Genomic DNA, 25,975 nt, shown 5'->3' on the forward strand with positions numbered 1-25,975 from the left:
AAACTAAAAATATTTCCTTGCATAAATGACATTAACAATTACTGGATTGAATAAAAAAAACTGTTTTATATAAATTACTAATTTCTATACATCTCAAGTACAATTAATACAACATAGAATTAAACTTTAACAAAACTTTTCTTACTCTCTATTCTTCTTAGACATAAATAAGAGGAAGTTCACTGGTTTGAGCAAAAAGTTTTACCACCACTACAGTACAGTGCATTGGAAGAATTTGTGTATCCACACAGATATACCTGTATACTGTAATGTGTGCCACGTATCCATATGCCTCAAAAATACCTACATACATTACACACCACCCACACAAATATTATATGCATTTACACTCACTATACAAATACTCTACACACTCACAAACTGTATGCAACCATAAATGAACCACAACAAGTGCACAGTACACACTCATGTAACCAAGAACCAACACCCTCTACACAGCTATGTCTAACACCTCTGCACCCAACAAAATCCCATATAACAAAGATTACAGTAAAGATTAAGAGTGGTAGAAATGAAGAAAAAGAGAAACAATACTACTACTGAATAATTCACAACTAATCACACTTTAAAGAAAACTTTTAAAGGCATTTTGGTTCATTTAGAACCAATAGTATGTTTTGACTTAATAATGATCCAAGACAGACCAAACATCATTTTAGTTTCATCTCCAAATTATGGTTAGTTGTGAAGAGGAAGTAATCTCATCAGTGTTGCAAAATTAGAGAATAGGGAGTAAGAATTAAAAATTATGTTCAATATGTTTCAATCAAATGCAATGTTTGATTATCAAATAGGAGAATACAACCACAGCACCCAAATAATGCGTAATGAGAGACTCCAAATGCCACTCAGTACTGTATCATGGTCTCTTAATATTAGGAGAAGATAGAGAGCAGCACACATCACCCCAATGTGGACTATTTCTTGTCACTTCCCTGGGGCTATCTGGTTCCACTTCAGTCAGGTTATAATCCCACTTCATTCAACTGTGAAATTGCTTCTTTCAGAGGTGTGCCATTCCATTCAGCTACATAGTTCTGAGGTTCTCAACTATGCATGCCCATTTTCTGCAATTGTGTGGCCCCAAATCATGCAAATTAAAAGTGTGCACTCTCAGTTTTTGCTATGAATGACCCCTGCTACTAGCTGTGTGTGGCCCTATTTCTTCAGCTGTGTGATCCCATTGTTTTCAATATGCAACTCTTTCTTTATGCATATGACCTCATTTAAAACAGATTTTACATATGCCATCATTCAAATATGTTGTGCCACTTTATTTAACTGTACCTAAACTGGAAATTATTCATTAATGCATTTTAATAGTTTGCTCTGTCAACCATCAAATTCTCTCCTTTCCCTCCATCTATCTACTTGTTTCTCTCTCATGTTTGCAGGAAACCCATCAGCATGTCAGCCAGTCTGACTGACCACATCCACCCCTCTACATCCCCCACCATCCCCCCCTCCAATCAATATGTTACAGGCTATATTCACCTGTATTGATCTACCAGACAGTTGCCAGCTGCCGGCATCTGACAAAACTTAATGACCAACGCTCTCATTATTATAATTATCCAACACACAACCCAGCAGGGAGTAATTACTGAGGGTAATTACTGAACCCAACTTACTAGCCATGAAGGAATGGGAAGTGGGAAGAGGAAGAGCTCAACAGGATCCAGAATGTAAGTTTATAACCTTCAAAATACATTTCTTTCACGTGAGTTTCTCAGGATAAGTTTTAAACAGCAAATGCCACCTCATTTCCTTGCTGCAGATGGTGGTTCAGCTGTTACTTTAGTCTACACATTATATAACCAAAATCACTTAAAAGCAAGTCGACTTTGCACAGAGAAAATACTGGTTGCAGTAGTGTATATAAAATTATTATTATTATTATTATTAGGGATGGGATGATACTAAATTTTTTGTCAATAACAATACTCAATATTAGGGCATTACCGATACCTTCAAAATTAACCGATACCCACTGATACTTCGGCACAGAACTAATTATTATTCTTGTTAATACGAGGAAGAACTTAATCCACAAGAGTTATACAAAGTGTTCAGTTTTATTTAAAAGTAAATTATATTTCTAACAAATTCACACACATACAACATAACCACTTAACAACTGCTAAAGACAAAATTCCCAGTTCAGAGGAAGAAATGAGTGAGATACACTCTGAGATGCACTAAATTTAAAGTTCTAGAGTGCATTTATAAAAGACAATAAAAACAACAGACGGGACCTCTCCTCCCCCACAGCCAAATAAGATGGAGCCCATTAAAATATAAAAACTATTTTATAATAGAAAAATAACAGAAACAAAGCACCATGACCAAATGACATATCACCCTGGGTTTCGAAGTAATGTATAGAAGAGCTAAGCTATTTTGTCTGAATACTTTTCAGAATTTCACTTAAAGAAAATAGTTTCTGTCTCGTAATTAGCAAAAAGATTAAGCCTTTACCACTCCATGTACTGAATGACCCACATGGGTTTATACTGATAGATGTATATGGAGGTGGGAAGTACAATGCCTGCACTTTAAAGGAGGGGTTTGGAGTGACATCTGAACTGTCATATCTGAATGATTGTGTGAATGATGGTGAAAGTATTTATTTCTTTTTTGGGTCACCCTGCCTTGGTGGATGACAACTAATGTGTTGAAATAACACACACACACACACACACACACACACACACACACACACACACACACACACACACACACACACACACACACACACACACACACATACACACACACAAGCACACACACATGCATGCACACACACACACACACACACACACACACACACACACACACACACACACACACACAGAGCTACGGGGATTGTCCTACGAAGAAAGGTTGAGGGAAATCGGCCTGATGACACTGGAGGCCAGGAGGGTCAGGGGAGACATGATAACGACATATAAAATACTGCGCGGAATAGACGAGGTGGACAAAGATGGGATGTTCCAGAGATGGGACACAGACACAAGAGGTCACAATTGGAAGTTGAAGACTCAGATGAATCAAAGGGATGTTAGGAAGTATTTCTTCAGTCAAAGAGTAGTCAAGCCATGGAATAGCCTAGAAAGTGAAGTAGTGGAGGCGGGAACCATACATAGTTTTAAGGCGAGGTATGATAAAGCTCATGGAGCAGGGAGAGAGAGGACCTAGTAGCAATCAGTGAAGAGGCGGGGCCAGGAGCTATGACTCGACCCCTGCAACCACAAATAGGTGAGTACAAATAGGTGAGTACACACAGACACACGCACACACGTAGTCAAGTGAGTAGAAAGTGAAGTAGTGGAGGCGGGACATACATAGTTTTAAGGCAGGTATGATAAAGCTCATGTAGCAGGGAGAGAGAGGACAGTAGCAATCAGTGAAGAGGCGGGGCCAGGAGCTATGACTCGACACACACACATCCACACACACACACATTCACACACACACACATGCACACACACACACATGCACACACACACACATGCACACACACACACACACACACACACATGCACACACACACACATACACACAGTTCCACACAAGAGATTGGTGCAAAAACTGGAGGACCAAGCAGGGATAACAGGGAAGGCACTACAATGGATCAGGGAATACTTGTCAGGAAGACAGCAGCGAGTCATGGTACGTGGCGAGGTGTCAGAGTGGGCACCTGTGACCAGCGGGGTCCCGCAGGGGTCAGTCCTAGGACCAGTGCTGTTTCTGGTATTTGTGAACGACATGACGGAAGGAATAGACTCTGAGGTGTCCCTGTTTGCAGATGACGTGAAGTTGATGAGAAGAATTCACTCGATCGAAGACCAGGCAGAACTACAAAGGGATCTGGACAGGCTGCAGACCTGGTCCAGCAATTGGCTCCTGGAGTTCAATCCCACCAAGTGCAAAGTCATGAAGATTGGGGAAGGGCAAAGAAGGCCGCAGACGGAGTACAGTCTAGGGGGTCAGAGACTACAAACCTCACTCAAGGAAAAAGATCTTGGGGTGAGTATAACACCAGGCACATCTCCTGAAGCGCACATCAACCAAATAACTGCTGCAGCACATGGGCGCCTAGCAAACCTCAGAACAGCATTCCGACATCTTAATAAGGAATCATTCAGGACCCTGTACACCGTGTATGTTAGGCCCATATTGGAGTATGCGGCACCAGTTTGGAACCCACACCTAGTCAAGCACGTGAAGAAACTAGAGAAAGTGCAAAGGTTTGCAACAAGACTAGTCCCAGAGCTAAGAGGTATGTCCTACGAGGAGAGGTTAAGGGAAATCAACCTGACGACACTGGAGGACAGGAGAGATAGGGGGGACATGATAACGACATACAAAATACTGAGAGGAATTGACAAGGTGGACAAAGACAGGATGTTCCAGAGATTGGACACAGTAACAAGGGGACACAGTTGGAAGCTGAAGACACAGATGAATCACAGGGATGTTAGGAAGTATTTCTTCAGCCACAGAGTAGTCAGTAAGTGGAATAGTTTGGGAAGCGATGTAGTGGAGGCAGGATCCATACATAGCTTTAAGCAGAGGTATGATAAAGCTCACAGCTCAGGGAGAGTGACCTAGTAGCGATCAGTGAAGAGGCGGGGGCCAGGAGCTCGGACTCGACCCCCGCAACCTGAACTAGGTGAGTACACACACACACATGCACACACACACACACACACACACACACACACACACACACACACACACACCCGCACACACACACCCACACACACACACCCCCCCACACACACACACACACACACACACACACACACACACACACACACAAATACACAAATCCACACACACACACACACACACACACACACACACACACACAAATCCACACACACACACAAATCCACACACACACATACACACACAAACACACATGCACACACACACACACACACACACACACACACACACACACACACACAAACACAAACCCACTCACACACACACACACAAACCCACTCACACACACACACACACAAACCCACTCACACACACACACACACACACACACACACACACACACACACACAAACCCACTCACACACACACACACACACACACACACACACACACACACACACACACACACACACACACACACAAATCCACACACACACACAAATCCACACACACACACAAATCCACACACACACACACACACAAATCCACACACACACACACGCCTAGCAAACCTCAGAACAGCATTCCAACATCTTAATAAGGAATCGTTCAGGACCCTGTACACCGTGTACATTAGGCCATATTGGAGTATGCGGCACCAGTTTGGAACCCACACCTGGCCAAGTACGCAAAGAAACTAGAGAAAGTGCAAAGGTTTGCAACAAGACTAGTCCCAGAGCTAAGAGATAAATCCTACGAGGAGAGGTTAAGGGAAATCAACCTGACGGCACTGGAGGACAGGAGAGATAGGGGGGACATGATAACGACATACAAAATATTGAGGGGAATTAACAAGGTGGACAAACACAGGATGCTCCAGAGATTGGACACAGTAACAAGGGGACACAGTTGGAAGTTGAAGACACAGATGAATCACAGGGATGTTAGGAAGTATTTCTTCAGCCACAGAGTAGCCAGGAAGTGGAATAGTTTGGGAAGCAATGTAGTGGAGGCATGATCCATACATAGCTTTAAGCAGAGGTATGATAAAGCTCACGGTTCAGGGAGAGTGACCTAGTAGCGACCAGTGAAGAGGCGGGGGCCAGGAGCTCGGACTCGACCCCTGCAACCTTAACTAGGTGAGTACACACACACACACACACACACACACACACACACACACACACACACACACACACACACACTGTAAAGAAATTATATTTAACTTGGTAAGCAACATAAAAATAGCAAACAATGTGACTTGCCAATGGTCCAAAATGGACCAAACTGCTGCCATAAGGTTCTTCTCCCAGGTGTGTGTTTTTGGTGAATTGTTCAAACTATGCTATTATGACTTTAGTCTCCAGGTAATGGGTAAGATTCTTTAAGCTATTGGCCTGGCTCTCTAGCAAGTACTGTATCAGCAACACTTACTACAAAAGCCACTAGAAAAAAGAAAAACAGGTAGAGACCAAGAACCTATCAAATAGATTGGTTTCAAATCCCCAAAAATCCTGTTTTTTCAATCAATTAAGCTACTGAGCTATTCACAAAAAATACATGGGCACAAAAAGATATGAAGACTGCAGTTATTTATATATTAAAAAAAAAAAAACAGTACTAATAAGGATTTTAGGCAAATAACTATGTGGTGGGAAAAATATACAAATATGAAAACAAATCCTACATGAAATAGGAATGACAAGGACTGTAGAGCACTACAAGAAGATTCAGATAAATTAAGAAAATGGAGTAACACAAACAGATAATGGAATTCAACGTACTGAAGATGAGGTCCGGAGTTCGAATCTCCTCCGGTATGGCTGGAAAACATTAGGGACATGTTTCCATAAGACACCTGCTGTCCCTGTCCCTGTTCACCCATCAGTTTAAAATGGGTACCTGGGTGTTAGCTGATTGGTGTGGGTCATATTCTGGGACAAAACTGACCTAATTTGCCCGAAATGTACAACTTAATAAGCGGCTTACTATATAGTAGTATGCCACTGATGTTGGCTAGGCCTGTATACCTCGTACATGTACTTGTAGTAAATAAAGATATTATATTATTATTATTATTATTATTATTAAAAAATAGGCCACGTTAAGACTGTGGATTGTGTTATAAAATCTTGAAAACATCATAACGTTAAATTAATTTTGAAGAATTCCAGTGACTAAAGAGAATGAAAATAAGGAGATATGGTAATCACATTAAAGATCATAATGTGAGGGAAAAAAAAAGTAAGGGGTATTTCTTAAGACCATCACCAAACAGAATAAGAGGTCATGACTACAAAATACAAAAAAACAGTGTCTATTGAACACTGGGAAAACATTTGTTCATAGAGCAGTACACTATATTAATAAAGCCAAGAGGAAGCAGCACATGCTACAACAAGAAGGAAGTTTAACACATTATATAACAAATTAAATAAAATAATGAGGAAATATCTTGCACGCATAGCTATATTCTTGTAATTTGACTACAAATTGGTTAACTGAATACACCTTAATTGATATTTCTAAAAGATAACAGAAAAACATTCCATTAACCCATTTCTGCATTCTACATAAAGTATCCTTCAACTCAGCTCCATATTATACCTGATAGTCTTGAAATTATAACTTTAGTAACTCACTAATTGAATAACTTTATGACCTAGGGCAGTACCAGAAAGATGTAGTATCTCACTAATCTTTCTTTCAACACACCGGCCGTATCCCACCGAGGCGGGGTGGCCCAAAAGGAAAAACGAAAGTTTCTCCTTTTACATTTAGTAATGTATACAGGAGAAGGGGTTACTAACCCCTTGCTCCCGGGATTTTAGTCGCCTCTTACAACACGCATGGCTTACGGAGGAAGAATTCTGATCCACTTTCCCATGGAGATAAGAGGAAATAGACAAGAACAAGAACTAGAAAGAAAATAGAAGAAAACCCAGAGGGGTATGTATATATATATGCTTGTACATGTATGTGCAGTGTGACTCAAGTGTAAGTAGAAGTAGCAAGACATACCTGAAATCTTGCATGTTTATGAAACACAAAAATGGACACCAGCAATCCTACCATCATGTAAAACAATTACAGGCTTTCGTTTTACACTCACTTGGCAGGACGGTAGTACCTCCCTGGGCGGTTGCTGTCTACCAACCTACTACCTAGGTGTCTCACTAATATTTACCAAAAATAATGCTTTTGAGTAACTAAAGTGTAACGAACACTTCTCAATAATAACCCACATGGAGACAGTAACTCCGAAAATTAATTGGTTTATATACTGTGACCCCCTCCCCTCTGGGGTCCTCTTCAGCAGATGAAGAGGACCCCAACTGGGGACTGGATATACAGACCAATTAATTTTCCTAGTTTTCGTCTCATTGTGGGTTATTATTGAGCAATAGTTTTTTCATTACAGTACATATATTGTGGTGCAGTAAGACCAGTGTTATGTGAGTACAAGGGTACAATTAGACTGATGTATCATGTCACAGATGAGGGGGCAACAGAAACTAAATGTTAGTAGAGAGTCAATGTCACACTGAGAGTTGGTTAGCTGGAGGTCATGAGTGCCAAGTCCAGTGCCATAATTCCTGGTGATAATCACATCTTACACAATTATATTAATGAACATATGAGGAAACAGCCAAAGAATATATTAACACAGTAAGGAGAAAAGGCAAAAGAAAATGTGTAAGTTTAAGAAAAGAATGAGCACTTGTGTAATAGATTACAAAATTATTGTAACCACAAACGAGTGGTATTTAATCAATAACAACACTGCAGTTAGCCGAGGACTCGAACCCATGTCGTTTTGGATTGCGTGGTCCTGTGGGTTAGAGCATCATGTGATTTTCGCTCACCACAAGGCAGGCCAAAACAACATGGATTCGAGTCCTCGGCTAGTCACAGTGTTGTTATTGATACTACAATATGCATTGATATTTATTCTGAGGCCTTGTCTACCATTCTCCAGGTAACACATTTTTTTTTTTTTTTTCAACAAGTCGGCCATCTCCCACCAAGGCAGGGTGACCCAAAAAAGAAAGAAAATCCCCAAAAAGAAAATACTTTCATCATCATTCAACACTTTCACCACACTCGCACATTATCACTGTTTTTGCAGAGGTGCTCAGAATACAACAGTTTAGAAGCATACACATATAAAGATACACAACATATCCCTCCAAACTGCCAATATCCCAAACCCCTCCTTTAAAGTGCAGGCATTGTACTTCCCATTTCCAGGACTCAAGTCTGACTATATGAAAATAACCGGTTTCCCTGAATCCCTTCACTAAATATTACCCTGCTCACACTCCAACAGATCGTCAAGTCCCAAGTACCATTCGTCTCCATTCACTCCTATCTAACACGCTCACACACGCTTGCTGGAAGTCCAAGCCCCTTGCCCACAAAACCTCCTTTACCCCCTCTCTCCAACCCTTTCGAGGACGACCCCTACCCCGCCTTCCTTCCCCTATAGATTTATATGCTTTCTATGTCATTCTACTTTGATCCATTCTCTCTAAGTGACCAAACCACCTCAACAACCCCTCTTCTGCCCTCTGACTAATACTTTTATTAACTCCACACCTTTTCCTAATTTCCACACTCCGTATTTTCTGCATAATATTTACACCACACATTGCCCTTAAACAGGACATCTCCATTGCCTCCAACCGTCTCCTCGCTGCTGCATTTACCACCCAAGCTTCACACCCATATAAGAGTGTTGGTACTACTATACTTTCATACATTCCCTTCTTTGCCTCCATAGATAACGTTTTTTGACTCCACATATACCTCAACGCACCACTCACCTTTTTTCCCTCATCAATTCTATGATTAACCTCATCCTTCATAAATCCATCCGCCGACACGTCAACTCCCAAGTATCTGAAAACATTCACTTCTTCCATACTCCTCCTCCCCAATTTGATATCCAATTTTTCTTTATCTAAATCATTTGACACCCTCATCACCTTACTCTTTTCTATGTTCACTTTCAACTTTCTACCTTTACACACATTCCCAAACTCATCCACTAACCTTTGCAATTTTTCTTTAGAATCTCCCATAAGCACAGTATCATCAGCAAAAAGTAACTGTGTCAATTCCCATTTTGAATTTGATTCCCCAAAATTTAATCCCACCCCTCTCCCGAACACCCTAGCATTTACTTCCTTTACAACCCCATCTATAAATATATTAAACAACCATGGTGACATTACACATCCCTGTCTAAGACCTACTTTTACCGGGAAGTAGTCTCCCTCTCTTCTACACACCCTAACCTGAGCCTCACTATCCTCATAAAAACTCTTTACAGCATTTAATAACTTACCACCTATTCCATATACTTGCAACATCTGCCACATTGCTCCTCTATCCACTCTATCATATGCCTTTTCTAAATCCACAAATGCAATAAAAACTTCCCTACCTTTATCTAAATACTGTTCACATATATGCTTCAATGTAAACACTTGATCTACACATCTCCTACCCACTCTGAAGCCTCCTTGCTCATCCGCAATCCTACATTCTGTCTTACCTCTAATTCTTTCAATTATAACCCTACCGTACACTTTTCCTGGTATACTCAATAAACACATTTATGCATTCAAAAGAATAACAAGGGGCCAAAATATATAGATGGCAAGAAATATTTCTGCAAAGGCTAAATTGCAAACATAATACAGTGCAATAGTCACATAATATTTTTAACATACACTGAATGTGCACACTATCATCACAGACTTCATTATCTGAAAGCTTACTAATTTTCTTTAACACCACATGATTATTACATTCACAGGGAAATGTTAAAGGTGGTTATCTCCCTGGGGAATGGGATTATTTATTATAATCATGGGGGAGCACCAATCCTGTAGGGATTATACAGCACCTGGGGGGGGGGGAGGGATGGAAGGTATTCAGGCTCAATTCAGGGAACTGGAGCACAGATCCAATTCCCTATATCAAGAGTCCCTCACCAGCATCAAGGAACCTCCCTTGAGGGGCTGAGGAATGGGAGGTAATCAGGTTTAACCAAATAAATGGAAGAGTAGATTCAATTCAGTGAATCAAGTGCCCTTCACCAGCATCAAGGAACAAAATGTAATAAATATGCAAAACAAATACCTTCCAAAGAAATACAGCAATACTGTCCACAGAGAAATGGCTAATTGCATGATCTCCCCTGAGCATGGGGCCAAGGGAGCTATAACCGTAGTAGTGGTGGCTGCTCCTAATGATGGGAGGTCATGCAAACATGAGGTGGAGGAAAAGATATATATAATAGTAGTAGTAGCCGAATTCTGCAGTATGTTGTGAGTTATGAGACACACACACACACTATGGAGTGACATGAAGCAGGTGCAACTGGTGAACAAATATAACAATCTACACAACAGATATAAAAAGACAGGTGTTTGGGTATAGTGAGACAGGCTCCAGAAGTGTTTACAACAGGTACCTGGGGTACTAAAACAGGTACCAGGTGTTCTAAGATTGCAACCCAATAGGGAATCACTTTTCTCATGCCATATCAATGTGACCTGAAGAACAGAGCACTGCAGTAGGCCTACTGGTCTATGCTAGGCCAGTTCTTGTTGGTATCACAATATGATTAACTTCCCTTCTCACATTTACATTTGTCCAAGCTATTTTTAAAGCTACCCAAGGTGTTAGATTTGATGATTACTTGACAAAGTTTTCACTCCTCTACAAGTCTATTGCTGAACAACTAATATTTTCCTATATCTTTTCTAAACCTGAATTTATCCAAATTGAACCTTACTGTTTTTGAGCTCCTTTTGAGTAAGACATTATCAGTATCATATTTTTATCTTTATTTATATATGTTTTCCATTTGTGTACATCCTTTACATCTCCCTTCACTCCACTTCCTTCAAGAGAGCGCAAGTTCAGTCTGTTAAAAATTCTGCACTTGGGAGCAACTTACGGTCTTTTCTTTCCATAACATAAAGAGGTAAGATGGCAGATAAATCTTGTAAACTCCTACTTACATATAGTATCCAATTATCCTTACTTTCTTGTATGCTTCTTTATTGGGTTTTATCTGTAACTTTTCTATTAAAATTTAGGAGGGCTGGTCTGAGACCAAGTCATGAAGGCTATGCTTCTCAGAACCATTAAGAGAGAGATAACAGGCATCAGGTGTCAGGTGCAGAAATGCAGTTGTTATATCTTTTTCACACTCCAGCCATCTCCCATTAACGTAGGGTTACACTCAAAAAGGGAAACAAATTTCCCATCATTCATTATTATTATTATTATTATTATTTTAACAAGCTGGCCATCTACGACTGAGGTAGGGTGACCCAAAAAGAGAAGAAACATTTTTACCATCACTCACTCACTCCATCACTGACATGCCAGAGGAGTGCCAATATTATTATTATGGGAAGTGCTTAATCTGTGGGGATCATATAGCACCTAGAGAATGAGAGGCAATGAGGTTTGGCATGACGATGGGGAAGGAAGAAAGTAAGTACCAAGAAAATAAAGACAAATGTTGTACTAAAGTTTGCCCAGTAATTAGTGCCAAATCTTTAACAACGTGAATAATAATTTTTTTTTTTAAAACCCTGCCATCTCCCAGTGAGGCAGGGTGATCCAAAAAGAAAGAAAATCCCCAAATAGAAAATACTTTCATCATCATTCAACACTTTCACCTCACTCATACATAATCACTGATTTTGCAGAGGTGCCCAGGTACAACAGTCTAGAAGCATTTTTTTTTTTTTTCAACAAGTCAGCCGTCTCCCACCGAGGCAGGGTGACCCAAAAAAAAAAGAAAGAAAATCCCCAAAAAGAAAATACTTTCATCATTATTCAACACTTTCACCACACTCGCACATTATCACTGTTTTTGCAGAGATGCTCAGAATACAACAGTTTAGAAGCATACACATATAAAGATACACAACATATCCCTCCAAACTGCCAATATCCCAAACCCCTCCTTTAAAGTGCAGGCATTGTACTTCCCATTTCCAGGACTCAAGTCCGACTATATGAAAATAACCGGTTTCCCTGAATCCCTTCACTAAATATTACCCTGCTCACACACCAACAGATCGTCAGGTCCCAAGTACCATTCGTCTCCATTCACTCCTATCTAACACGCTCACGCACGCTTGCTGGAAGTCCAAGCCCCTTGCCCACAAAACCTCCTTTACCCCCTCTCTCCAACCCTCTCGAGGACGACCCCTACCCTGCCTTCCTTCCCCTATAGATTTATATGCTTTCCATGTCATTCTACTTTGATCCATTCTCTCTAAATGACCAAACCACCTCAACAACCCCTCTTCTGCCCTCTGACTAATACTTTTATTAACTCCACACCTTTTCCTAATTTCCACACTCCGAATTTTCTGCATAATATTTACATCACACATTGCCCTTAAACAGGACATCTCCACTGCCTCCAACCGTCTCCTCGCTGCTGCATTTACCACCCAAGCTTCACACCCATATAAGAGTGTTGGTACTACTATACTTTCATACATTCCCTTCTTTGCCTCCATAGATAACGTTTTTTGACTCCACATATACCTCAACGCACCACTCACCTTTTTTCCCTCATCAATTCTATGATTAACCTCACCCTTAATAAATCCATCTGCCGACACGTCAACTCCCAAGTATCTGAAAACATTCACTTCTTCCATACTCCTCCTCCCCAATTTGATATCCAATTTTTCTTTATCTAAATCATTTGACACCTTCATCACCTTACTCTTTTCTATGTTCACTTTCAACTTTCTACCTTTACACACATTCCCAAACTCATCCACTAACCTTTGCAATTTTTCTTTAGAATCTCCCATAAGCACAGTATCATCAGCAAAAAGTAACTGTGTCAATTCCTATTTTGAATTTGATTCCCCAAAATTTAATCCCACCCCTCTCCCGAACACCCTAGCATTTACTTCCTTTACAACCCCATCTATAAATATATTAAACAACCATGGTGACATTACACATCCCTGTCTAAGACCTACTTTTACCGGGAAGTAGTCTCCCTCTCTTCTACACACCCTAACCTGAGCCTCACTATCCTCATAAAAACTCTTTACAGCATTTAATAACTTACCACCTATTCCATATACTTGCAACATCTGCCACATTGCTCCTCTATCCACTCTATCATATGCCTTTTCTAAATCCATAAATGCAATAAAAACTTCCCTATCTTTATCTAAATACTGTTCACATATATGCTTCAATGTAAACACCTGATCTACACATCCCCTACCCACTCTAAAACCTCCTTGCTCATCCGCAATCCTACATTCTGTCTTACCTCTAATTCTTTCAATTATAACCCTACCGTACACTTTTCCTGGTATACTCAGTAAGCTTATTCCTCTATAATTTTTACAGTCTCTTTTGTCCCCTTTCCCTTTATATAAAGGGACTATACATGCTCTCTGCCAATCCCTAGGTACCTTCCCCTCTTTCATACATTTATTAAACAAAAGTACCAACCACTCCAACACTATATCCCCCCCTGCTTTTAACATTTCTGTCATGATCCCATCAGTTCCAGCTGCTTTACCCCCTTTCATTTTACGTAATGCCTCACGTACCTCCCCCACACTTACATTCTGCTCTTCTTCACTCCTAAAAGATGGTATACCTCCCTGACCAGTGCATGAAATTACTGCCTCTGTTTCTTCCTTAACATTTAAAAGTTCCTCAAAATATTCTCGCCATCTACCCAATACCTCCATCTCCCCATCTACTAACTCCCCTACTCTGTTTTTAACTGACAAATCCATATTTTCCCTAGGCTTTCTTAACTTGTTTAACTCACTCCAAAATTTTTTCTTATTTTCATTAAAATTTCTTGACAGTGCCTCTCCCACTCTATCATCTGCTCTCCTTTTGCACTCTCTCACCACTCTCTTTACCTTTCTTTTACTCTCCATATACTCTGCTCTTCTTATAACACTTCTGCTTTGTAAAAACCTCTCATAAGCTACCTTTTTCTCTTTTATCACTCTTTTATCCCTCCAAACTGCCAATATCCCAAACCCCTCCTTTAAAGTGCAGGCATTGCACTTCCCATTTCAAGTACTCAAGTGCGACTATATAAAAATAACCGGTTTCCCTGAATTCCTTAACTAAATATTACCCTGCTCACACTCCAACAGCTCATCAGGTCCCAAAAACCATTTGTCTCCATTCACTCCTATCTAACACACACACACACGCTTGCTGGAAATCCAAGCCCCTCGCCCACAAAACCTCCTTTACCCCTTCCCTCCAATGTTATCGAGGATGACCCCTACCCTGCCTTCCTTCCCCTACAGATTTAAATGCTCTCCATGTCATTCCATTTTGATCCATTCTCTCTAAATGACCAAACCACCTCAACAACCCCTCTTCAGCCCTCTGACTAATACTTTTATTAACTCCACACCTTCTCCTAATTTCCACACACTGAATTTTCTGCATAATATTTACACCACACACTGCCCTTAGATAGGACATCTCCACTGTCTCCAACTGCCTCTTCACTGCAGCATTTACAACCCATGCTTCATACCCATAAAAGAGTGTTGGTACCACTACACTCTCGTACATTCCCTTCTTTGCCTCCATGGATAACGTTTTTTTGTCTCCACAGATACCTCAAAGCACCAGTCACATTTTTTTCTTAATCAGTTCTACGGTTAACCTAATCTTTCATAAACCCATCTGCTGACAAGCCAACTCCCAAATATCTGAACACATTCACTTCTTCCATATTCCCTCCCTCCAATCTGGTATCTAATTTTTCTTTATCTAAATCATTTGATACCCTCATCATCTTATTCTTGTCTATGTTCACTTTCAACTTTCTACCTTTACATACTCTCCCAAACTTATTTTATTTATTATCACACCGGCCGATTCCCACCAAGGCAGGGTGGCCCGAAAAAGAAAAACTTTCACCATCATTCACTCCATCACTGTCTTGCCAGAAGGGTGCTTTACACTACAGTTTTTAAACTGCAACATTAACACCCCTCCTTCAGAGTGCAGGCACTGTACTTCCCATCTCCAGGACTCAAGTCCGGCCTGCCGGTTTCCCTGAATCCCTTCATAAATGTTACTTTGCTCACACTCCAACAGCACGTCAAGTATTAAAAACCATTTGTCTCCATTCACTCCTATCAAACACGCTCACGCATGCCTGCTGGAAGTCCAAGCCCCTCGCACACAAAACCTCCTTTACCCCCTCCCTCCAACCCTTCCTAGGCCGACCCCTACCCCGCCTTCCTTCCACTACAGACTGATACACTCTTGAAGTCATTCTGTTTCGCTCCATTCTCTCTACATGTCCGAACCACCTCAACAACCCTTCCTCAGCCCTCTGGACAACAGTTTTGGTAATCCCGCACCTCCTCCTAACTTCCAAACTACGAATTCTCTGCATTATATTCACACCACACATTGCCCTCAGACATGACATCTCCACTGCCTCCAGCCTTCTCCTCGCTGCAACATTCATCACCCACGCTTCACACCCATATAAGAGCGTTGGTAAAACTATACTCTCATACATTCCCCTCTTTGCCTCCAAGGACAAAGTTCTTTGTCTCCACAGACTCCTAAGTGCACCACTCACTCTTTTTCCCTCATCAATTCTATGATTCACCTCATCTTTCATAGACCCATCCGCTGACACGTCCACTCCCAAATATCTGAATACGTTCACCTCCTCCATACTCTCTCCCTCCAATCTGATATTCAATCTTTCATCACCTAATCTTTTTGTTATCCTCATAACCTTACTCTTTCCTGTATTCACCTTTAATTTTCTTCTTTTGCACACCCTACCAAATTCATCCACCAATCTCTGCAACTTCTCTTCAGAATCTCCCAAGAGCACAGTGTCATCAGCAAAGAGCAGCTGTGACAACTCCCACTTTGTGTGTGATTCTTTATCTTTTAACTCCACGCCTCTTGCCAAGACCCTCGCATTTACTTCTCTTACAACCCCATCTATAAATATATTAAACAACCACGGTGACATCACACATCCTTGTCTAAGGCCTACTTTTACTGGGAAAAAATTTCCCTCTTTCCTACATACTCTAACTTGAGCCTCACTATCCTCGTAAAAACTCTTCACTGCTTTCAGTAACCTACCTCCTACACCATACACTTGCAACATCTGCCACATTGCCCCCCTATCCACCCTGTCATACGCCTTTTCCAAATCCATAAATGCCACAAAGACCTCTTTAGCCTTATCTAAATACTGTTCACTTATATGTTTCACTGTAAACACCTGGTCCACACACCCCCTACCTTTCCTAAAGCCTCCTTGTTCATCTGCTATCCTATTCTCTGTCTTACTCTTAATTCTTTCAATTATAACTCTACCATACACTTTACCAGGTACACTCAACAGACTTATCCCCCTATAATTTTTGCACTCTCTTTTATCCCCTTTGCCTTTATACAAAGGAACTATGCATGCTCTCTGCCAATCCCTAGGTACCTTACCCTCTTCCATACATTTATTAAATAATTGCACCAACCACTCCAAAACTATATCCCCACCTGCTTTTAACATTTCTATCTTTATCCCATCAATCCCGGCTGCCTTACCCCCTTTCATTTTACCTACTGCCTCACGAACTTCCCCCACACTCACAACTGGCTCTTCCTCACTCCTACAAGATGTTATTCCTCCTTGCCCTATACACGAAATCACAGCTTCCCTATCTTCATCAACATTTAACAATTCCTCAAAATATTCCTTCCATCTTCCCAATACCTCTAACTCTCCATTTAATAACTCTCCTCTCCTATTTTTAACTGACAAATCCATTTGTTCTCTAGGCTTTCTTAACTTGTTAATCTCACTCCAAAACTTTTTCTTATTTTCAACAAAATTTGTTGATAACATCTCACCCACTCTCTCATTTGCTCTCTTTTTACATTGCTTCACCACTCTCTTAACTTCTCTCTTTTTCTCCATATACTCTTCCCTCCTTGCATCACTTCTACTTTGTAAAAACTTCTCATATGCTAACTTTTTCTCCCTTACTACTCTCTTTACATCATCATTCCACCAATCGCTCCTCTTCCCTCCTGCACCCACTTTCCTGTAACCACAAACTTCTGCTGAACACTCTAACACTACATTTTTAAACCTACCCCATACCTCTTCGACCCCATTGCCTATGCTCTCATTAGCCCATCTATCCTCCAATAGCTGTTTATATCTTACCCTAACTGCCTCCTCTTTTAGTTTATAAACCTTCACCTCTCTCTTCCCTGATGCTTCTATTCTCCTTGTATCCCATCTACCTTTTACTCTCAGTGTAGCTACAACTAGAAAGTGATCTGATATATCTGTGGCCCCTCTATAAACATGTACATCCTGAAGTCTACTCAACAGTCTTTTATCTACCAATACATAATCCAACAAACTACTGTCATTTCGCCCTACATCATATCGTGTATACTTATTTATCCTCTTTTTCTTAAAATATGTATTACCTATAACTAAACCCCTTTCTATACAAAGTTCAATCAAAGGGCTCCCATTATCATTTACACCTGGCACCCCAAACTTACCTACCACACCCTCTCTAAAAGTTTCTCCTACTTTAGCATTCAAGTCCCCTACCACAATTACTCTTACTTGCCCTAAGTAATTTTTTTTTTTTTTTTCAACAAGTCGGCCGTCTCCCACCAAGGCAGGGTGACCCAAAAAGAAAGAAAATCCCCAAAAAGAAAATACTTTCATCATCATTCAACACTTTCACCTCACTCACACATAATCACTGTTTTTGCAGAGGTGCCCAGAATACGTACAACAGTTTAGAAGTATATATGTATAAAAATACACAATATATTCCTCTAAACTGCCAATATCCCAAACTCCTCCTTTAGAGTGCAGGCATTGTACTTCCCATTTCCAGGACTCAAGTCCGGCTATATGAAATAACCGGTTTCCTGAATCCCTTCACTAAATATTACCCTGCTCACACTCCAACAGCTCGTCAGGTCCCAAATACCATTTGTCTCCATTCGCTCCTAACTAACATGCTCACACACGCTTGCTGGAAGTCCAAACCCCTCGCCCACAACACCTCCTTCACCCCCTCCCTCCAACCTTTTCGAGGACGACCCCTACCCCGCCTTCCTTCCCCTACAGATTTATACGCTCTCCATGTCATTCTACTTTGATCCATTCTCTCTAAATGACCAAAACACCTCAACAAACCCTCTTCAGCCCTCTGAATAATACTTTTATTGCTCCACACCTTCTCCTAATTTCCACACATGTTAATAAGTATGATAATTGTACCTGTGGACCTGTACCTAAATAAATTTACTTGCTTTTTAACAATATATAAAAAATTCTAGGTAGTAGGTTGGTAGACAGCAACCGCCCAGGGAGGTACCACCGTCCTGCCAAGAGAGTGTAAAATGGAAGCCTGTAATTGTTTTACACGATGGTAGGATTGCTGGTGTCTTTTTATTGTCTCATACACATGCAAGATTTCAGGTATGTCTTGCTACTTCTACTTACACTTAGGTCACACTACACATACATGTACAAGCATATATATACACTTCCTCTGGGCTTTCTTTTATTTTCTTTCTAGTTCTTGTTCTTGTTTATTTCCTCTTACCTTCATGGGAAAGTGGAACATGATTCTTCCTCCGTAAGCCATGCGTGTTGTAAGAGGCGACTAAAATGCCGGGAGCAAGGGGCTAGTAACCTCTTCTCCTGTATATATTACTAAATGTAAAAGGAGAAACTTTCGTTTTTCCTTTTGGGCCACCCCTCCTCGGTGGGATACAGCCGGTGTGTTGAAAGAAGAAGATATAACAAATTAACACTGTCAATATCAGCCTGTTACTATTATGACCAACTCAGTCTTATATTACATAAATGATAATCACAATGCAAGTAAAACCATTCAAAATCCATATTTCACATTCTGTAATCCATGTCCATAAAGCATTCCACGTCACCAGTCAGGAGTGTGAGCAAATTTTGATGAAAGGGGAAATATCCCCTCCATATATAATGAGAGGGATATTGAGCTTTTAGTCAGGCTAGCAACTTATGGGGAGAGGAGCATCCCCCACCCCCAGAGAAGAGATCCCCACTTATTCTCAACTCACTAAAAATTCTTGGTGTCATGTTAACAGCTAACAGATAGGGAAGGTACTCACCACACACCATCATGTTGAAAAGGCATGAGGGCATCCAAGAGTTTCGGGTCAAGCCCAAATAAGTCCACACATGAAGCTGGAACTTGCTGTGTAATGGATGCCAAGGTCTAGAATGAAAAAACAAAACATTGGCACACAAACATGTTTCAAAGTACTATATGTAGTACATAAAAGAAATATTAGTAAAAAAAAATTCCAAGGGAGCCAACCATCTTTTTTAATTTACAAAAAGCATATAACTTACCCACTGTACTTTTCTCCTGGCTTACTGCAGTTCTTTAGGGCAGAGGGTCAACAACAACTTTTGTTGTCCATGAATAATGTACAGTGGACCCCCGGTTAACGATATTTTTTCACTCCAGAAGTATGTTCAGGTGCCAGTACTGACCGAATTTGTTCCCATAAGAAATATTGTGAAGTAGATTAGTCCATTTCAGACCCCCAAACATACACATACAAACGCACTTACATAAATACACTTACATAATTGGTCACATTCGGAGGTAATCGTTATGCGGGGGTCCACTGTATTTGTACATAACTGTATATTTACACACATCATATCCAGTTACCAGGTAACAGTTTAAATATATTGCAACTAGTTTAAGAGTTAAATAAGATTAACAAGATAAGCATTATCAAAATTGTTATGACACATGCTAAATATGAGGAGATCAAACAATAGTACACTGAACAAAAAAGCGAGGAGGAAGTAGTTCTTTGGCATTTTTCTAGTAAAAAGTAAAGCTTATTCTTCTAAGAAATGAGGTAAGTTTATTGTATTTCATTCTGGTTTCAAATAGTTTTTAGTTTGTCTTATATCAAAGTTATAACAACTTTTGCAAGGAACAAAATAAATGCAGCCCAATTAATACCTAGAAGTTCTTATTCATTTTTTTATTACTGTATTTTAATTCATAAATGGTTTAGAAAAAACAACAAATTGAAGAATTTGACACTTTTGAAAACAATGTTTGGGAGTTCTTATTGTGAAAACATTTTGCCAGCAAGTGGCTTCCTCAGTCTGATACAGAGATAAATGGTGGAAAATGAGGAGTTTGAGGTTATCAGTCCCTCAGCCTCGAGTCGATGTTTTCAGTCCATCAAGATTGATGGACTAAACACATCAACTCCAGGCTAGGGACTGATTACCTTAAAGTCCTCAACTTCCACCATTCATCTCTGTATTGTACTGAGGAAGCCACTTGTCAGTAAAACGTTTCCACACTAAATTTTTAATTTCTGAAAATCACTTAAATATTATTACTCTAAAACAATATCAACACATTCTCATGTAAATATTCAATTTTAGGTTCAGTTCTGAAATACATTTTCTTGGCTTGGTAGTTGCCAGTATCTCTCTTCTTTCACTACTATTACACTCTACACTATTTCTTCTACCTCTACTACTAGTACTACCAGTGCTGCTGCCATTACTATTATTATTTCTAGAGCCACCACCACTACTAACATCACTACCACCACCACCACCACCACCACTCCCTTTTTCACCTACCCCTTTACCATATTATCTTCTGGCCTTCTCTACTTTTCTCAGCCCCATTGTGATTTAACAAAGGTTCAGGATGGATCAAAATGTCCAAAGCGTCATCACAATTTCTCTCCTCAGCCGAGGTTAATGGTAAATTCTTTAGCTAGCATCTGATTCAAAGTCAATTTACACTGCAGGCCTACCCCAAGAATCACAAGATAAAAATTGATTTAATCCTAATTGTAGGAGACTGCTGGCTTCACTGAATTCCAATAGATTCAAAAATTATGTGAAAAGCATAATAAAATGGAATGAAAAAGCAAATATAAGACAGGTGACAATGCATAACATGAAATTTTAAATGCTGAAAGGGTTTTGAAATATAGGTTATAACTAAAGGAAGGTGTGGATCACTACAACCACCACACACACTACTGTTATGGAGTCATTCCCAGTGTAAAGCTCAATTAATACTGTACTGCAGTGCAATATTGTCTTCACATTGTAGTGCTTCTTTATAAATTATACTGTGTTTATTTTTTAACACACTGGCCGTTTCCTCACTCACCTTACGAACAAATGATGGAAGAGGGCTAATGCAGACAGCTGGTCTGAGAGGGCTGAGAGCTGCAACCAACTTATCGTGCTCACTTACAGCAAAATCCCATTTTCGAGTGGTAGCATCTGAAAAAAGAAATGAAGTTTGCAAATAAAAAACAATAAAACAAAATAAACAACTACTAACATTGAAAGTAATGCAAATGATAAAGAAACATTCCTATCTTGCATTTACTCATTTCATAAAGAACCCAGGAGTTTTCATCTCTTTAGACTAGCCTCTGCATTATCATTTAATTTAGCAAAATTATCATCAAATGTTCATTTAAAATAGGGACTGTATTCTTTACTTTAATTACAATTCAGTAGTTAATAAGAAGCAAGAATAAATGGCACAATACAATGACTGGAACAATACATAAATAGTAGAATTACCAACAATATGTTAGGTAAAAGGACACAAATGCAACTAATGTGACATTTTATTGTGGCAACATTTCGTTAACCTAGTGTGTGACTATTTAATGGTCCAACTTGGACCAAAACATTGTGATAAGTTTCCTTCTATATGCAGGTTATCTGCGTATTGTTTACTTTATTCTTTAGACTTTTCTGCTGATAGTGTACGTTTACTTTCCAGTATCTAATTACTACACATTCACTTCTCCACTCCTTCCTTCCTTTCTTCTTACCTTATATCCTTCATTCCTTATACTTATATTTATTATCACTTTTTTGTACTTAACTTTACTCTTTTATATACCATTTTGAACTCTTTAACAAACCCATGGAGCTTCTCTTCTGAGTCAATCAACAGCACAGTTTTCTGCTAATAGAAACTGCTGCATCTACTAGAAATCTGATTTGTTACCCTAAACAAGTATGATATTTTATGTAACACTGCCCACCTCCCACTAAGGTAAGGTTATCCCCCCCCCCCAAAAAAAAAAAAAAGTACAAATAGGATTCACTGTCACTCAATCACTGTCCAGCCAGAAGCTCACTAACATAACAGTTCACATGGCTCTCCAAACTGTAACGTACCCACCTCTCCTTCTTTGCATGGCACTGTACTTTCCACTTCCAGGACTCAAGTCCAGCTAACCAGGTTAGCTTCCTAGATATGTTATGGAATATCTCATTTGACAAAAGTAGCTATACTGACTGCTCAGGTTCGTACAGTACATAAGTGGGAACAGAGCGAGTCCTTAATACAGTGGACCCCCGCATAACGATCACCTCCGAATGCGACCAATTATGTAAGTGTATTTATGTAAGTGCGTTTGTACATGTATGTTTGGGGGTCTGAAATGGACTAATCTACTTCACAATATTCCTTATGGGAACAAATTCGGTCAGTACTGGCACCTGAACATACTTCTGGAGTGAAAAAATATCGTTAACCGGGGGTCCACTGTACATAATAATATAAAATTTATAGTATGAAAACTTGCACACCAGGTCAGCAAGCTAAGGACAATTTGCTGATGAAGTACCAAGCATACTATTAATATTTACAATAAGAAAAGTTTTCCAAGGTACACTTCAAAGAATATCTTAACAGAACTTACCATAATGTTTTGTGGTCATAGTTTTAAAAATCTCAATCATCTGTGTATGGAATCCCACATCCACGACAAACCTCTCCAACGAATGAAGTCTGAATGTTCCATTTACTGTTTTTCCAAAAGCAGACTTTGCTCCTGAAAATATAAAATAATGTATATAGTCTTAATTTTATAAATGATCAACTAAGCGCTTTAATGCATCCATACAGCATAGTATTTTCATCCAATTTAACCCAGAAAAACTAGAACCATCATCAAAAACAATCTCTGCAGCTGCAAACATAAACATACCACACCTTCAATAATTTTCCCACTAATACAGTACTGTAGTGCTCCAGGGGTCATCTAAAAACCAGTTTATATTCTCATTCCAAAAAGGCATCAGCCTTTTTGGAATCAGCCCTTTTGCTCCATCATCTAAATAATGGAGGGATTTGGATGTGTTTCTTGTATGTATGTATGTCACAGACTTGTAATATCAAAGACATCTGTCCTAACTTTCATATTTTTCTTGTGAATTTTCAATGAGTCCAGACAGTCATTATACCTATTAATGGGTGATTGGGGGCCACCTACTCCCAAGTCCAGATCTACACTGCTTCACATTTCAACTTCTCACTCCTCTTGGGAAGAATGTACTGGTCTCTGGTTAGTTACATGATTATGGTAATGTGTTTCCTATTGGCCATTTGTAATGTCAACAATTTCAAATGCCCAAACTGGGCTCTGGAACCTTTTAGATGTGAGCCCTGAATGGGGCCCTGAAATGAAAAAAAAGTTAATGAAATGACCTTTCAAACTGCAACATCCCCAACCCTCCTCTAGAGTGCAGAACACTGTACTTCCCACCTTCAGGACACAAATTTGGCTAATCAGTTTTCCCTGAGTCCTTTCATAAATGTTACCTTCCTCACACTACAATAGGACATCACACTCACACAAGCTTGCTGCATGCTCAAGCTCCTAACACTCAAAGCCTCCTTCTCCTCCTCCTAACCCTTCCCAGGCTAACCCATACCTTTCGTTTCTTTCACCCCAGATTTATACAGCCTCTTGTCATCCTATTCTGCTCCATTTCCTCTAAATGAGCAAAACCACCTAAACAACCTCTCCTCAGCTCTTGTAAGTTATACCTATGGTTACCACACTGTCTTCTAATTTCTATGCTTTGAATTCTCTGCACAATATTCACACCACACACTGCAATAAAACATGACATCACTGCCTCTAGGGTCCTCCTCACTGAAACACAGTTTCTTTCCACAGATTCCTAAACACACCCTTTAACTTCTGCCCCCCTTTTGTCTATTCTATGATTCACCATGCCATTCACAGACTCATCTGGTGACATGTCCACTCCCAATCTGATATCCAATTTTTCACTGTCTAGACTTTTCTATGTTCACTTTTATTTTCCTTCTTTTGCACACCCTGCTAAATTCATCAGCTTCAAAGTTTCCAGAGTTGAGGAAATTTTATGTGATTCTGAGGTAAAACATTAAAACATATCATAAAAACTTTTGTTAACAAAATGGTCCAGAGCTCCTGGTCAGAGATTGGTATGTCTTATATAAAAAAAAAGTGCACTGACAGACAATTAACACAACTGGAATAAAACCAGGTAACACAAAATTAATAAGGCTAAACAAATTAAATAGGGAAAATGAATCTTTGAAGAGTGAAAGAGGTCATGAATTCTCAACAATGCACACAGAAAACATGTTAAGAGTTACCTCAAAACTTGAACAATTATTATTTTTTTATTATTATTATTATCACACTGGCCGATTCCCACCAAGGCAGGGTGGTCCGAAAAAGAAAAACTTTCACCATCATTCACTCCATCACTGTCTTGCCAGAAGGGTGCTTTACACTACAGTTTTTAAAATGCAACATTAACACCCCTCCTTTAGAGTGCAGGCACTGTACTTCCCATCTCCAGGACTCAAGTCCGGCCTGCCGGTTTTCCTGAACCCCTTCATAAATGTTACTTTGCTCACACTCTAACAGCACGTCAAGTATTAAAAACCATTTGTCTCCATTCACTCCTATCAAACACGCTCATGCATGCCTGCTGGAAGTCCAAGCCCCTCGCACACAAAACCTCCTTTACCCCCTCCCTCCAACCTTTCCTAGGCCGACCCCTACCCCGCCTTCCTTCCACTACAAACTGATACACTCTTGAAGTCACTCTGTTTCGCTCCATTCTCTCTACATGTCCGAACCACCTCAACAACCCTTCCTCAGCCCTCTGGACAACAGTTTTGGTAATCCCGCACCTTCTCCTAACTTCCAAACTACGAATTCTCTGCATTATATTCACACCACACATTGCCCTCAGACATGACATCTCCACTGCCTCCAGCCTTCTCGCTGCAACGTTCATCACCCATGCTTCACACCCATATAAGAGGGTTGGTAAAACTATACT

The 25,975-nt window shown here is 40.0% G+C and overlaps 1 protein-coding gene across 1 annotated transcript in view; it reads right to left on the bottom strand.

Annotated features, from left to right (window-relative positions):
- Nucleotides 1–25,975, bottom strand: part of Marcal1 (SWI/SNF-related matrix-associated actin-dependent regulator of chromatin subfamily A-like protein 1) — a 148,909-nt gene that overhangs the window by 110,242 nt on the left and 12,692 nt on the right. The window contains exons 3-5 of the mRNA XM_053796946.2: nucleotides 23,548–23,679; nucleotides 21,987–22,102; nucleotides 19,927–20,033 (exon numbers count right to left, since the gene is read on the bottom strand). Of these exons, the coding sequence (XP_053652921.1) occupies nucleotides 19,927–20,033; nucleotides 21,987–22,102; nucleotides 23,548–23,679 (355 nt within the window). The remainder of the gene's footprint in view (nucleotides 1–19,926; nucleotides 20,034–21,986; nucleotides 22,103–23,547; nucleotides 23,680–25,975) is intronic.

The sequence above is a fragment of the Cherax quadricarinatus genome, chromosome 79 (genome assembly GCF_038502225.1).
Source record: "Cherax quadricarinatus isolate ZL_2023a chromosome 79, ASM3850222v1, whole genome shotgun sequence".
NCBI lineage: Eukaryota > Metazoa > Arthropoda > Malacostraca > Decapoda > Parastacidae > Cherax > Cherax quadricarinatus.